The sequence below is a fragment of the Eschrichtius robustus genome, chromosome 1, assembly GCF_028021215.1.
Source record: "Eschrichtius robustus isolate mEscRob2 chromosome 1, mEscRob2.pri, whole genome shotgun sequence".
NCBI classification, from domain to species: Eukaryota; Metazoa; Chordata; class Mammalia; order Artiodactyla; family Eschrichtiidae; genus Eschrichtius; species Eschrichtius robustus.
Window position 1 is genome coordinate 39688592 of NC_090824.1, and position 14546 is coordinate 39703137.

Below are 14546 nucleotides of genomic sequence, written 5' to 3' on the forward strand. Positions count from 1 at the left end.
GCAAATAAATGTAATGTGCTTGAATCATCCAAAACCATCCCCCACCCCCCATCCATGGAATAACTGTCTTCCACGAAACCGTTCCCTGGTGCCAAAAAGGTTGGGGACCGCTGCTTTAGAGGAACTTTCTAGCCCTTACAACATTATGTAACTATAATGTTCAGGATTTGCTTCATTCATCCCATTCATATTAGAACATTAAAATTTTCTCTTACTTTAATAAATTAAAGGTTCATAAATGACAAGTTTCTTTTCTAAAAGCATACTTTTTACAGTGGAACGTTATGGTTTGTTATTATTTAACATTACATTTAGGGACACAGTATAACTTAAGGTGATGGCAATAAGATAAATGTAGAAATAAACAAGAGTAATGTAATATTCATAAAATACTTAAACTGTTGGTAAACAATATTATGAGTTGGAGGTGTTAAAGCAAATATTATTTTAACATAAAAGCTGATCAAAGGGGGCCTGGTCCACAGAAGATGTTTATTTGATGTAACAAAACAATACAGTTAGTGTTAGATCCAACCACAAAGAGCAAAAGGAATGAAAAATTTGTACAATGCACATAGAAAAACAAGATGTTTACTGTGACAACTATATATTTCTAAAATAATGCTTTTCTAAAATTACTCAATTATTGAAATCTATATGAAAACAGAATGATGTTAATAGCGACAAAGTGCATAAAACCAAACATCAAATTTTGAGCAAATTAACATACTAGGCAATTTTGCTAACAAAGCATGATTTTTTTCTTGTTCACAATCTGCTCAAAATACCTTTATACCAACAGGGTGGGCAGAACATTTAGGTTTAATATCAATTACACAATATTAGCATAAACTTCCACAACTACAGATAGGGTATTGTTTTCTTTTGAGCTGGCAAAGTGACTACAGAAACATCAGATCATTTCTCTGAATTGAGAATTTTATCCAAATAAATGCCACATACCTTCCAGATATATGCATATCTTTCTATATCATGTAAATGGCTTTACCCATTTAAATAATAAACCATACAAGCATTTAAGAATCATTATTATATGATTAACAATGTCATGTTCCAGGTTTAATAATTTCATAGGCCAAAAAAAATTTCTTCTTAAAAACTAGTTTTATAAATGCAGAATATATTGCATGAGTAACTGCTGGTATTTTTTTAAGAAAATATATTGTGCAATTGTGGCTACCATGTACTGCTGGCAAATCATTACTGTTTATGTAAAATGTGAAAAAACTGAGTAAAAATTTTTCAAACTCATCATGATGAAAGGTTACTTGCCTTCTTAAAAAAAAAATTACATTGGCATCTTATTAAAAATAATTCGATAAGGGACAAACTCCCTAGCCCAAAATAAATAAATAAAAAGGTGCATTTTAAAAATGATGCTACTGCAATGCAATGGTTTAAATACCAAAGAAAACGTGAAAATGTGCTGTGTGTGATCTGGCATTAAGGAACATGCTAAAAAAGAGCATTAATGTAAATTAAGTAGAAAGGGGATCAAAATTGAACTAACCAAGTTTGTGCAGTATTTGTAGCCAGGCTTCTAAAATTAGATATAGAAAATATAAATAGACTGCTTTAGGTAATGAGCCACCAGTGTCCAAAAAAAGGAATGAGATTATGAAAAAGCTCAGTTAACTTGATCCAAAGCTCTGAGTAATTCTTCACCCTGCAGTAGGTTTCTGCTGCCTTGTACAGGAGCATTAACTTCACAATCATAACTGGTCAGCTGTGGTAATCCACTCTCATCCATTGATTGCCCCAGCAGTCTACACGCTAAATCTGAAAAACAGAGAGACACTTAAGTATTTATTCATCTAATCCATGAATATTATTAAACAGCCACTATGCACTAGGTATTGGGGAAAATAAGGCAAATAAGCGCTAGAAGGGTTTTAGTCTATTAGGCAAAACCACAATCGTGTAAACAAGAAAGTGCAAAAAAGTGTTACTGGTGCTATGTCACAAATGTTTAAAGGATACCTTGAAGGCACAAAGGCGTGATAAACCAATTTAGAAAAAGGCATTAAAATGTGCAAGTTTCAGCTTCTATTCAATATTGATAGCACACAGACACAGATCAAAGATAACTACTAAAAATTCATAGTTCCATCTTGAAATAGCTATTACTGATCAAATAAAATGCAACCTTACTTTTTAATCCTGCTAAGGAGTGAAAATCAGTCTCACTTGGAGTACAGCTCCTAAATAAAAGTTTCATATATTTTAATTCTCTTTGTGATGTTCAAGGGCAGAAAGAATAAACTAACCAGAGGGTATTAAAATAATTGTCTTTTGCTCCATTCCATTCTGTTCACTAGATTTGCATCCTTTTACGCGTTTCCAAGAAAGTGATGTAGTAGTTGCACGATCATCTGGTTGCTGTAATAATGTTCCCTAAAAATAGTAAAGTTATTTCAATTTTACTATGTTGAATTTTTTTTAAGTCAAAAACTTTGAAATCAGTGTAAGTTTGCTAACAATATGTGGGCAAGATTCTTAAATACTGCCCTAAGTTATTTTAAATTCTTTTTCTTCATACTACTATGGTGAATTCATTTGCCGCTCATTATGACAGCTACATGTGTAAATGCTTTCCAGTTAATTTGGTCTGAAAATATCAGTATGGATTATACCAGCACTGACTGTTCTGTGGGTAAGAAGGGAAAGTAACCTAAAGGGAAGAGAAAGAGACTTGGTGGTGATACTGGGTGTGGAATGAGGGGAGAACTATACTTACTCAAAATACATCTCTAGTGTTTGGAATTTTTACACCAAGACTGGATTCATTAAATGTTTGTATTTCTAAGAAAGAGTGTGTACAAGTGAAAAAAAACAATGTATAACTTCTGAAAATGTAACATTAGTATTTGGGAGATACAAGGAGTTACCTATATATCTAACTTAGAAATAGCATATTAAGTAGAATAGAAAAGCAAACATACTGTCACACTTACAATTCCTACTGCTTGAAAAAGTGAACCATCATGTTCTATCTTCCGCTTTCTCTGAGCATTCTGCAAAGCTAGTATCTTTGGACTTAGTTCTTCCTCAGGAACAGTAGTTCTGAAAAATATTTTTTAATAAAAATATGGTTGTTTTATTTATTTAAAAAATATCCAGTTAGCTTTTTAAAAATGAAATATATAATGCCTATTTTCCAACATTAAGGAATATAATGTTATACATAAGAGAACCGTCCTGATTACTAAAGTTTATTACCTTGAAAGCCGAAGTTCATTTTTTAAAACAAAATTTCCTAAAATATGCATTTCCCTATTTAGAAAATAGAACTGAACAGAACTAAATTGACGTCAAAGAGTTAAATATTGGCCTTTCATCCCACCTAATACACAGATATTCTTGGGACTACTGTAATAAAAGATTAATTTCACATTTGTTTTACGCTTTCAGTTTATAAAACATTGCATGTTCATTAGTTCACTGTAGCTTCACTCCAATCCCCAAGATAATACAGGTAATATAATGCACATTCTATAAATGAGAAACCTGAGGCCTGTTAGGTAACTTGCTCTGTTGCTAATTAGTTGCAGATATGGAAGTACACTGCAGGTCTCCTGATACCCAGTCTCCTTCCCAGTGATCCTCCCACTAAGCCATTTTGCCCTCAGTATTGATCTGGTTATCAAACTTGAACTATCTGCATCTAAAATTAATACTAAATAGTGAAGAACTGTTTTATGTGTCAAGTACATCGATTTCGTTATATCTGTTTCGCCTTTTCAAGAACCGCCCACCCACCCCCAACATAATCACAATAGCTCCTTGCTGTCCCATCTAGTTGAGAATGGCATATGGGTAAGGGATATACTACTCTAACGGCTCTCCTACATGCAGTCTTGTTTTGTATTTTTAAAAAATTCTATGAAACCGTCAATATATAGACAGGCAGATTTTAAAATTTTTATATAAATGTTATCTTTATTAAGCGTAACTCAGTCTATCATGTAAATATCATCTTAGTAGTAGTATTTTAATGGTTTATTTTTAATCTTTGCTCTAAAAGCTGCAAATTGTCTGGTTTACCGTAGCACTTTGATTTTGAAAATTACCTAGAGAGGTAGTAAAGAAAAAGCCTCCATATAGTTCTGAAAGGTTAAGTTCATAAAGTGTTTAGTGCATACTATATTGGAACTAATGTAAAAAAAATTGCTAAAGTGACTAGATGTTTGTTGGACTTTGGTTTTGACAAGTACATAGTTATTCAGAAAACCAAATATCCCATGGTTCTCTGTAGCTGTAACTGAAAATTACAGATCACTGCCAATTCTATTGCTATGTTCATTCTTCTCTCCATCCAATAACCATTTATTGAAGCAAGTGCTACATGTTAGGTACTGAGTTAAGCATTAGTAACACAGAAATGTCCGAGGCACTGTCACTGCTCAGAGGAGCTCTAAAGTCGGTTGGTGATAATAGTAAAACAGTAATGTTAAATACTTGTTAATCTAAAGCCCTAAGATCTTTTCCTAGCTCTGGGAAAAGGCCTCTCCTAGCATTCTAGGTCAAAGCAGTGATGCAGGGCAGGAGAAAAAAGCCATAAGCTCTGGCTATGGCAGTGCTTTTTCCTATTGCTATTGCTATCTGACTCAGTCTAGGCACTGTAGAGGAATCATTCCTCTCCTCCACACACTGCTCCACTGACTTGTCTCCTCTGACTACAGCCTCAAATTTTAAATGTGTCAAATCCTATTACAAATTATACACAAAAATTATAACTTAAAATTTGGATAGTGTCCATATGTTTGCTCAAACTAGCTCCATAGAAGCAATGCCATGACACATGCTTAGATTCCTGTTATAGCTTTTAAAAACCTATTTAACCTATGATATAGGTAGTGTTCTATAAATAAAAAGGAAAAATAAAAGCAATTATAACTATACATAAATTTATTTTAAATGCTTATAAATATCTATATTGAATACTGAGGACTGAAGACCATCAAGTTCAATTTGGATTGGAGAACTGGAAATACCCTTAAGTTGGAAAGGCTTTTTTTCAGGTAAGCTTAAAAAGAGCTCCAAGCTATGGAGGCAAGTAAGGATAGTCAACGAGTCTGATTTAAGCAATTACAAGAAACTGGGCCAATTTTTGTACATTTACAGAACTTACTGGCTGGATTTTATTTTTAGAGGTATTAGAAGACCCTTCTACTCCTACATTTAGATAAGTGATATGACTATAAAGTAATACACAAGCTAATTTAGAAATGGTTTTTTGAGTGCTTGTTTTAAGTTCAGAATTTGTACGTCAATTTTATGTTCCTTAAAGCATATATATCAGAAGGTTTGCTACATTTAGAAATAATTTACCATCATACATATTTCCTCAAAAATAACAAACTATAACTTTAATGTTACATATAAATACCTTTGACTCAAAGCGACAGATAACACATTAGGGCTTCTTGGATGAGATTTTTCTGTCTGTTCTATGACTCCTTTTCCTGCTCTGTTTGGTGAGGCTGTCCGACTTCCAGTGTCACTATATGGTGATGTTGTGGCACAAGTAGTTTCTTTAGGTACGTGGGGAGGAGATGGAAATGCAATCAATATTTTAATGTCTTCCATACCATCTTTTGTCACTGTTTTTAATTCATCAGTGGTGGCTGTGGTAGTGTTGGTGGTTATAGGAGGTTCCTGCATTTGAGTCGGCTGGAATACTGTAATTGTGCTCGCACTTTGAGGAGTAGTAGAACTGCTTTCCAATGGTGACAGCTGGTCGAAGGAACGTAACTGGAAGTCATCATCCATTGGGATATAAGGAGCTAACATCTCCAAGTCTAAATCAGTGTCCTTTAAAACAACAAATACATGAGTTTTTATAATGGCCACACCATATAAAAGAAAAACAAGTTAAACCCAAAGCCAGTTTTGAATAATATATATAATAAACAAGTTCATATACCTGAGTGGAAAATGGATTCTTTGCTTCCGTGTCTTCAGCAAAAAGTTTCTCTACCAATTCCAACTTGAATTCATTGACCATATCACTATCCACATCAAAACAATATTCACTGGGACTGTTAGGCTGTAAAAAGAATTAATATATTTACGTTTCCCTGAAGAAGCTTACATAAATGTTTTGCTAGTTGTTAGAATGTGCAAACCTAACCTCAGAGAATACACAACAAAGTCTGTCTCTTCTATCAAATTTTATCTAACTAGTGAGAAATGAGATTTTTGAGCTTACACTTACAATTCTGTCAATACATCCATTTCTAACTGTATGTAATATAACAGCATTTATAAGATTAAAAGATGCATTTAACCGCTTATTCTAAAGAATAAAACTCACCTAATAATTCAACTCCCATATGGTACCTAACTGGCCAATAACCAGATGATATACTCACTGCAATCTAGCTGTGTACTGAGAGGCCATACTGCTGTGGTGATCTACCTAAAAATCTCACAGCTACTCTGGGGGGCAGGCGAGGATAGGGCTGGAGACTTAAGTTCTTTACTTGTATTCACCTTAATGAATGCAGTACTAGTTTAGTTTTCAGCAAGAATTCTAACCAAAAAACTTTAGCTATGTATTCTGAGCATAAACTTTTGCTTCCCTCATCTTAACATTTTTGTTAGATTTACTTTTTATGGATTAAAAACAAAATGACTCGAACATTTTTGTGCTAGGCAAACTGAGCAACCAGAGAATAGGATATATTCTCTAGAAGCCTATAAGATGTCAAATCTCCTACTTATAGCTTGCCAGTTTGAGTCAGTAAATATTTAATGTAAAATAACATACCACTTTTTTAGGCTTATTTGAGCCTCACTTATCAAGTCGTAATATTCAAATCTGAGCTGCCATACTCATGAGCATGTTTTTAGACATAGGAAGCTCTGAAATCAAATCATTCTACATTGAGAAATAGAGCCCTATATGATACCTTCAGTCTTGGCCCAGCCTAGCCCTTAAAGACTATTTTTATTCTGTTTATAGGAAAACTAATATCAAGACAGAACTTGAATTAAAAAGTTACTAAGTATTTTTTCTGGGTAAGACTTGGTATTTTCATGTTACTCTTATCCAGAATGTCAAAATAGTGATGGAAATTGTACTAAATTGGGCAAAGAGCTTAGAGTCCTTTCCCTTTTAAGCCTTGCTGATAATAAGCCCTTTGCCACTGGATAATTCTCCAACTCAAAGGGTAATATGAATGGGCTTAGATCAATCATAGGCACACAGTATTGTTCTCAGTGGACGTCTAAGTTCAAGACTATTTTTGGTCCTACTGATATAAATACACAGAGGAGCAACATATGTTTTACCTTTTGCCTTATGTTAAGGCAGCTCATTCCCATGTTCCTGACTGTCTCTGAGCCTAAAACATGGACTGAGGTCTAAGTCAGGCATAGCTTTTGTAGTAATTTTAAAAGTGCTAAAATTCATAGAAACAAAACTATGACATGTGGTTCAAATTTACATATATATCCCTAAACATTAAAATCTGTAAGTTATCCTTTTCTTGTTATATCATGACACCTACCTCAGGTGAACTTTGTCTGGTGCTTCCATCAGAAGGACTAGCTGGCTGATCTTGAATCTGGGGCATGGTGAAAGAAAGTTCCAGTGACTCTGGATTTGGTTCTAACTTTAATGCAACTTCCTGATTGAGTGCAGGGTCAGCACTACTTCTAAGTGGCTTTGGACTTTCAGAGGCAGGTAATGGAGACATTGCCAAATTTATATTCTGTAATTTCTCATTGGATGAGGGGAGCATTACATCATTATACAATGGAACTTCCTCAAGTTGTTGGTCATCAGTTTCTGTGTCTGTAGGGGAAAAAATTAGTCAATTTAAAGACTATCTAGATTTCAACATATACAGAAATGTATGCCCCCTTTTACAAAAGGTTTATCTAGTTCACTCAAATAACAAAAATGTTACCAAATTTTACTTAATCCGAAAGTCTGCAGATATTATGGTATAACCATAAGTCTGAGTTATCTTTCCAATCCACTACTGACAACTTCTATAATCTATATAGCATAAAAACCCCTCAATTCCAACGTTTTCATACCTTTTATTCATTAAAATTTAACCTAGTTTGAAATTACAGTTTTCTTTTTCAATGTTTGATATTCTGGTATGACTACTTATTTATCCTTTAATGCAACTTATGCCTACTGCAGTATAACTGCTAACTTGTGAAAAAATATGACAGTAGGCTGTAGAAATAGCAGAGCTTATTAAAAGTGAACAATTAAAAGTGGGAAGAAGAAATACCTTAAAAACACTTTGAAGCACAATTTCCAACAATGTGCAAAAGCAGGAATGCTGAGAAATTACAGGGGCAAAGACCACAATGTCCAAATGATTACCAACAAAAAATGTTAAAGTTTAGGCAATTAACATAGTTTAGGCAATTAACAAAATAACTAAAGACCCACCATTGCTGCCAAAATCTAAAGATATGATTGTGTCTCCAGCAGCTGGGGCCAGCAAAGTTAAAGCATCAGGTTCCTTCTTAAGTTTATCAAAGAGACTACTTGTATCTTCTGATTCAACTTTGGTGAATAGCTGAGTCATTTTCATGTCTGAAGATTCAACTGGTTTGAGGACACATTCTGTTTGTTGAAGGGAGAAAATCAAGTCGTGCTGAATAATACCACTGTCAAAAAAGAGAGATTAGTAATTCTTAAATGAGCACTTGACACAATGTGGGGGGGAGAAGGACTCTGAAATGGCCTTGTCTCTCAAAAAAATTCAAAATTCTGTTTTATGGAAAGGAACATTTTAAGATGACCTAAAACATCTCTCATGCCTACCTGGTCATATTCAGGGTTTAAAATACCAATATGAAATAAAGACCTATTAAAATTCACAATACAAGATAATTCAAGTATTTGACTAATTTCAATTCAGAAACTTCAGCTATTCCTGTGAGAAGACTGGTGGTGACAAAGAAATGTAACAGTCAAGTACATGTAGGACAATAAACAGATCTTTTGTGCCCACATGTAAGGATATTGGCACAGAACTCTTTGACATTCATATATGAAACATGACCTAAGGATGGCCCTAGAATATAAAGATATATAAATGACGAAGGTCCTTCTAAGAGGGGCACTGTTTGTTCCTTGGTGGTAAGAAAATGATCTGGTGATACCACCTACAGGATAGAGTTGAAGACAGATGATGAACAACAGCTCCATCTTCATGTTTGGCTTAATTTTATTGCTCCTTTAATCAACAAACATTAAGTGTTTACTATGTGAAATGAACTGAGGATACAAAGTTTAAAATGTCTAACCCTTGCCCTCAGGAAGTTTAAAACCCATTGTGAAAGTATGTGTGCAAACAACTGAAATACAAAGTGATAGTTGCTAAAATGGAGAAGGTTTGTGTCACAGAGGCCAGTAAGCTGAAACCTGGACTCAAGTAGGATTTGTTAGGCAGACTGGGATAGGGGAAAAGAAGGACATTCCAAGTGGGTGATTCTTATATAATGGGAAGGTCACAAAAGAACTCTTTTGCCTAATTTTAAAACATTAAAGGATGGTGTCAGAAGTGGCAAAAATAAAAACCAAATGATGAAAGTCTTCCTAAGAGAGGTGGCCACAGATTTTAGAAAGAAGGCTAAATCTACAAAAGCATGGGAGTACAGAAAATAATAACAAATGATGCTACGCAAGTAGGCAAGGGTTTATCTTGGGGGTGATAAAGGGATCTTTAACACAACTCTAAGGAAAATGAGATGATCAGATATCCATGCAAGAAAACTCAGCCTGGTGGTAATGTAGAAGATGGACTAGAAGTGGGCATTTGCTTACTGAAATAGATCAAATGAAAGATTAGTTTATGATATCCATAATATTCACAAGCCAATCAACTAAGAGAAGAGTTCATGAATACACACGAGCCATGTGTCACACATACAGCCTTTTACAGTAATTTCACATAGAATTTCACTTAATCCTCATTTTAACCTTTTGAGGCAAGTATTCCTAAATGGATGAAATTCAGAGAAATGAGGAGACTTCCCCAAGTCATGGAGCTAATGAGGGACAGAGGTATGATACAAACCTAACTATCCAGGGCCAGAAGTCTTCTTATAAAAATAACATAGCTGCCTTGAGATAGTTTATGCTGATAGCTGTATGACTAGAACAAACTAATCCATAGGAGATCTGGTATTTTTTTCAAGGTCTTTTAAAAAATGGGAATAAAAAGGATGGGGATGAATAGCTACTGATGGTAATTAGTGGAATCACTAAAATAGCTGGCCTAGAAACTCAGGTCAGAGTACTGAAAACCATAATTAGGTAGAAACGTGAAAATAAAATAAAATTCAGTGAACATTTATAATCTTTCTATAAAAGAAAAGAGAGTATTCAAAGACTTACTACTTGCTCCCCCCAAATATTTATTTTCCAAGCTTACCTCACAACATAATTTACACATACAATGCACTGTGGTTGAGAGTTCTTAGTGTTATATATGACAGTTGCTTGAGTTTCAACCCAGACATAGCCACCTCTTTTGGCAAGCATCCTGTACTGTCCTGTGGTGACTTGTCCTTTAGTAAACACTAGGAGTGAAAAGGAAAAGAGTCATGTAACTTTGAAATAACTTTGAAAATAACTTTGAATTTTTAATCGAATGAATAGATACTGAATGTTGATCATTGTTTTAGAAAAAAGGAGAAATGTTTATTTTAATAGAATCAGTTTTAACTGTTTAAATTGAGAGACAGAGAAAACACCCCAGGATAGCTGAAAATGTACCTATTTCATTCTTCTAATACCCCAAATAAACTCCTTTCCTGCCAATCTTCACTTTAAATAAGATGAAAGCCAGGAATGAGGGACAGCAGTGACTAAAATTCCTTTAACTACTTACATGTTGAAAGTATCAGAAAACAGAATGAGTAACCCTGACTCCACAGAGAACATTCAACAAAGTGGCACTGCTATCATTTCCTTAAATTCCTGCTGTGGTTTCCAGAGAACCAAAGATGCTTCAAATAGATGTGCTAGCATATTTGAATCTCAGTTGATATCATGCTGAAGTCTACTGGCAATTTAGGCAATCTTAATTATTGATTTGGGAGAAAGTACTAGATAAATAGTAATGATGATATCATCATGAGTATTGGGACCCTGACTGTGGACTTACCCATTTTGCAGTTCAAGGCTAATCATGCTAACTCAGTGACGTTCAGGCATTGCCCAATCACACTGGGAAGTCATGTTTAGGTACAGATTAAACAGGCAAGTGAGAAATTCCAAAGTTTTACTTATCATGGGATCCTCAAATAACACTCATATGAGTAAAACTGAGCATTATGTCTTACGTCAAGTGTACCTGTTTCCACTAACTAGTGCATGGTGTTGATCATATTCGCATTCATTGATTCACTGAACAGTTATTTTCTCAGTGCATTCTTTGTGCTAACTGTTCTGAATACTTAGGTATGAATTCTGAAAATGATGCTATATTCTATGATACATATTTTTTAGTTTTTGTAAAATGCCAGGGTAGTTTTATATATCATTAAATGATTCTGCTTTAACTGGTATTGGTTATAATAAATACAAAACAAAGATTTAATGACCCAGATCACTTATGAAGAGGTTTATTAAAATGTGTGCTCTAGGAAGACTGGTTAATTTTAACCAAAAAGTTAGATATATAACCAAACAGAAATTGCAAGAGTTAAATAATTAGAATATCTATACTTACTATCATGATGAGTTTTGGTCAGATGATCAGAGTCCAAAGCATGATAATATTCATAAATTGAGCGGCCCAAAAGTTCTTCTGGCTCGTATCCCATCAACTCTGTAATTCTGTTAAATAAAAAATGTAAGTAAGAATAAAAATGACAGAAACTAACTAATGAAGAACATTTTGCTTCTCCAGAGTAACTGATATGCCTTAATCTTATGGACAATTGAATTTTCAAAAACAAAGAGCATTCTTCTTTGTTTAGATAAACTTATATCTCACCTTTAGTAACTCTACAGTTACTAAATGCAGCACCATGCATTTCTTTAAGCCCTAAGGGTTCATCCTGCTATTTAACCCTTTTATCTCCTTGTTACCTATTTTTATCATATTTTATTGTACACACTTTTGGTAATAAGACAGTTAATGTAATAGATAGATATGAAGGACTGCTAAATTAAATGATAAAAGCTTTAAAAGTAGTTAATGACATTTAATTTAAATTATAGACTAAACCCATAACATTATTCTACCATAAAACCAGATTCTTTTTGTGTGTGTGTATACAAAATCAGGTTCTTTTTATAACAGTTCTCTAGGCAAGGCTTCACACTTTGGGGGTTCAATACCTACTACAAAATTTTAATATAGCAACTAAATAAATTCATATTATGTTGGTTTGGGGAGATACTCTTGTACTTAGTTTTTGAAATTACATAAAATTATAGGAATTCATTTCAGATGAAGCAGTGATATCAAACTGAAAATGAATTGGAAAATAATCCATTTACCCATTCTGGTTCCCTGGCAGTTCCTTTAGAACAGAGACTAGATCTTATGACTTTCTCTAACCACAGTCTGAAATGGAGCCCATTTCATGAGAAAGAGAAAGCTGTCTTCTTAGCACCATGCTAAACAGAAATATTCTCTCCTTTTCTGGGAGCAAAACATGAGTTAAGTTCTTTGATTTCTCAGACTTTAGAATTCAAAGGACTTTCTAACTGAGGCACAAGCAAAAGTTATATAATGCACTGTATCCAAAAAACCAGCTAACTCCAGAAAACACACAGGGGAGATATCCTTCTCCTAAAAAATGTATAAAAGTAATACTCTTTGTGTTGTCACACCTTAAGGCAAGATCTGCCATAGTTTATTCCAAAATAAATAAACAGATAAATAGCTGATTTGTATAAAAACAAAAACTAAACGAAACTAAGCCAAAATCCAGAATTCTTTACTAAGGGATATCTCTAAACACATCTACACTAGGTGGCAGCATTACAAAGGAAACTAGTGTTAAAAAAAAAAAATCCTATTTCTTTAAATTATGCTTTAAAAATGATTTTAATTGGTCTCATATAGGTTATATGTTTGAATAAAACTCTCATGGAATTAAATTTTTTTCATTATTTAAACCTTTATATTCCCATATGTGCCTGGCGTTGTTCTAGATGTGAAAATGCAAAGGCGAAACTCAAAGCATGGTGAATTTTCTGGTGCACTTACCACAGTACTTATGAAATTATGTGGCAAGTGCAGTGATAGGAATCTTGCAGGAATCAGAGGAACCAGCCCTATCCATGATAAGGAATGGTGGGGGTGAGGGACAGCTTCTTATAGGAGACTTATGAGTTGAATATAAAAGAGAGTCAAAGAGAGAGCAAAACCATTTCGGGAAGAAGGTACACTACAAGCAAAGCCAGAGATGAGAAAATGGTTGACACTGTACAGGCAATAAAGACTCTGATGTGGTTCGCAGGGGCAAGTGGGGAGGTGAGGCTGGAGAGGTAGGCAGGAGGATCAGATTAACGAGAGCTTTTGTGTATCACGTTAAGGAGCTCTGATTTAATCAGATGTCAATCAGTGCTTCTCAATCTGAGCTGAGGTACGTCTATCACTAAAATATAAACATCAAAATATAAACAGCATTATTTTCCTAGAAGGTCAATTGTATTCATATTTGAGGGAGAAAGGTCAAGATAATTTAACGTTAGAGAATTACATAGCTTTTTGTACCAAAAAGGGGAGGAGTGATCCAGAAAGTTTAATCAAGAAGTGTTTTTAATGGACTAGGAAACCTGTAATCTAAAGCAACTATGCAGTACAGGAGTCATTCGTTCTAAATATCATGGGGCGGGAATTAAACTTCATTTCTACTTTAGTGCCAGTTGTCGTGCCACAAACATAGTAGATGCTCAAATGTTTGAATGATTATAAGTGGAAATTAGTATAATAAATAATAGCTATTTGTGGGACATTTTGGATATAAGAAGTTTGATATGTTAGATTTTCTCAAAATTGAGTAAAATTTTTTCTATATCTTGGTTCTTAGGGGTTATAGCTGTGAGAAGTTCCTAGAAAGAGCTCTAACCATAAAACAACAATCTCCTGGTCAGACTCAAAACCTTACTTGGTTGGTCTCTAAGCAGGCTGCCTTTACCCCTCTGTCACGACCATTTTGCTAATTTTCTAATATAACCAGAAGGGGAATGTCACTCCCTTTCTTGTTTTCTCATTGTAGCTCCATCACTTTTCTTTCTCCCCAGCCCACCCCTATACTTCATACTGAGTTCAAAAAATAAAAAATAATTCCTAAAAAAACGATGGGCCATCTCTGTTCTATCATACATTGACATAAATACAGGCAGTAAACACCATAAAATACTTCTTAGCTCCTTTGTCTTCATTTTTCTTAAAGCTAACCCCAGTGGTGAAGCGGTCACTATGCGTACTAGGCACTCAACAAACTCCTTACAACAGCCTTTTGAAGCATGACCCTTATTTAACAGATAAGGAACACGAGATTTAGAACAGTTAAGTTCTAAC

The 14546-nt window shown here is 34.2% G+C and overlaps 1 protein-coding gene across 2 annotated transcripts in view; it reads right to left on the reverse strand.

The window, feature by feature from the left end:
* Positions 1 to 575: 575 nt before the first annotated feature.
* The window catches only part of HIF1A (hypoxia inducible factor 1 subunit alpha), a 41895-nt gene continuing 27924 nt past the window's right edge, over positions 576 to 14546 (reverse strand). For both annotated transcript variants that reach the window (XM_068544408.1, XM_068544418.1), the window contains 9 exons: positions 11736 to 11842; positions 10434 to 10581; positions 8441 to 8661; positions 7536 to 7822; positions 5948 to 6070; positions 5411 to 5835; positions 2976 to 3084; positions 2289 to 2415; positions 576 to 1800 (listed from right to left, as the gene is read on the reverse strand). In XM_068544408.1, coding sequence (XP_068400509.1) covers positions 1649 to 1800; positions 2289 to 2415; positions 2976 to 3084; positions 5411 to 5835; positions 5948 to 6070; positions 7536 to 7822; positions 8441 to 8661; positions 10434 to 10581; positions 11736 to 11842 — 1699 coding nt within the window. In that variant the 3' untranslated portion in view covers positions 576 to 1648. The remainder of the gene's footprint in view (positions 1801 to 2288; positions 2416 to 2975; positions 3085 to 5410; positions 5836 to 5947; positions 6071 to 7535; positions 7823 to 8440; positions 8662 to 10433; positions 10582 to 11735; positions 11843 to 14546) is intronic.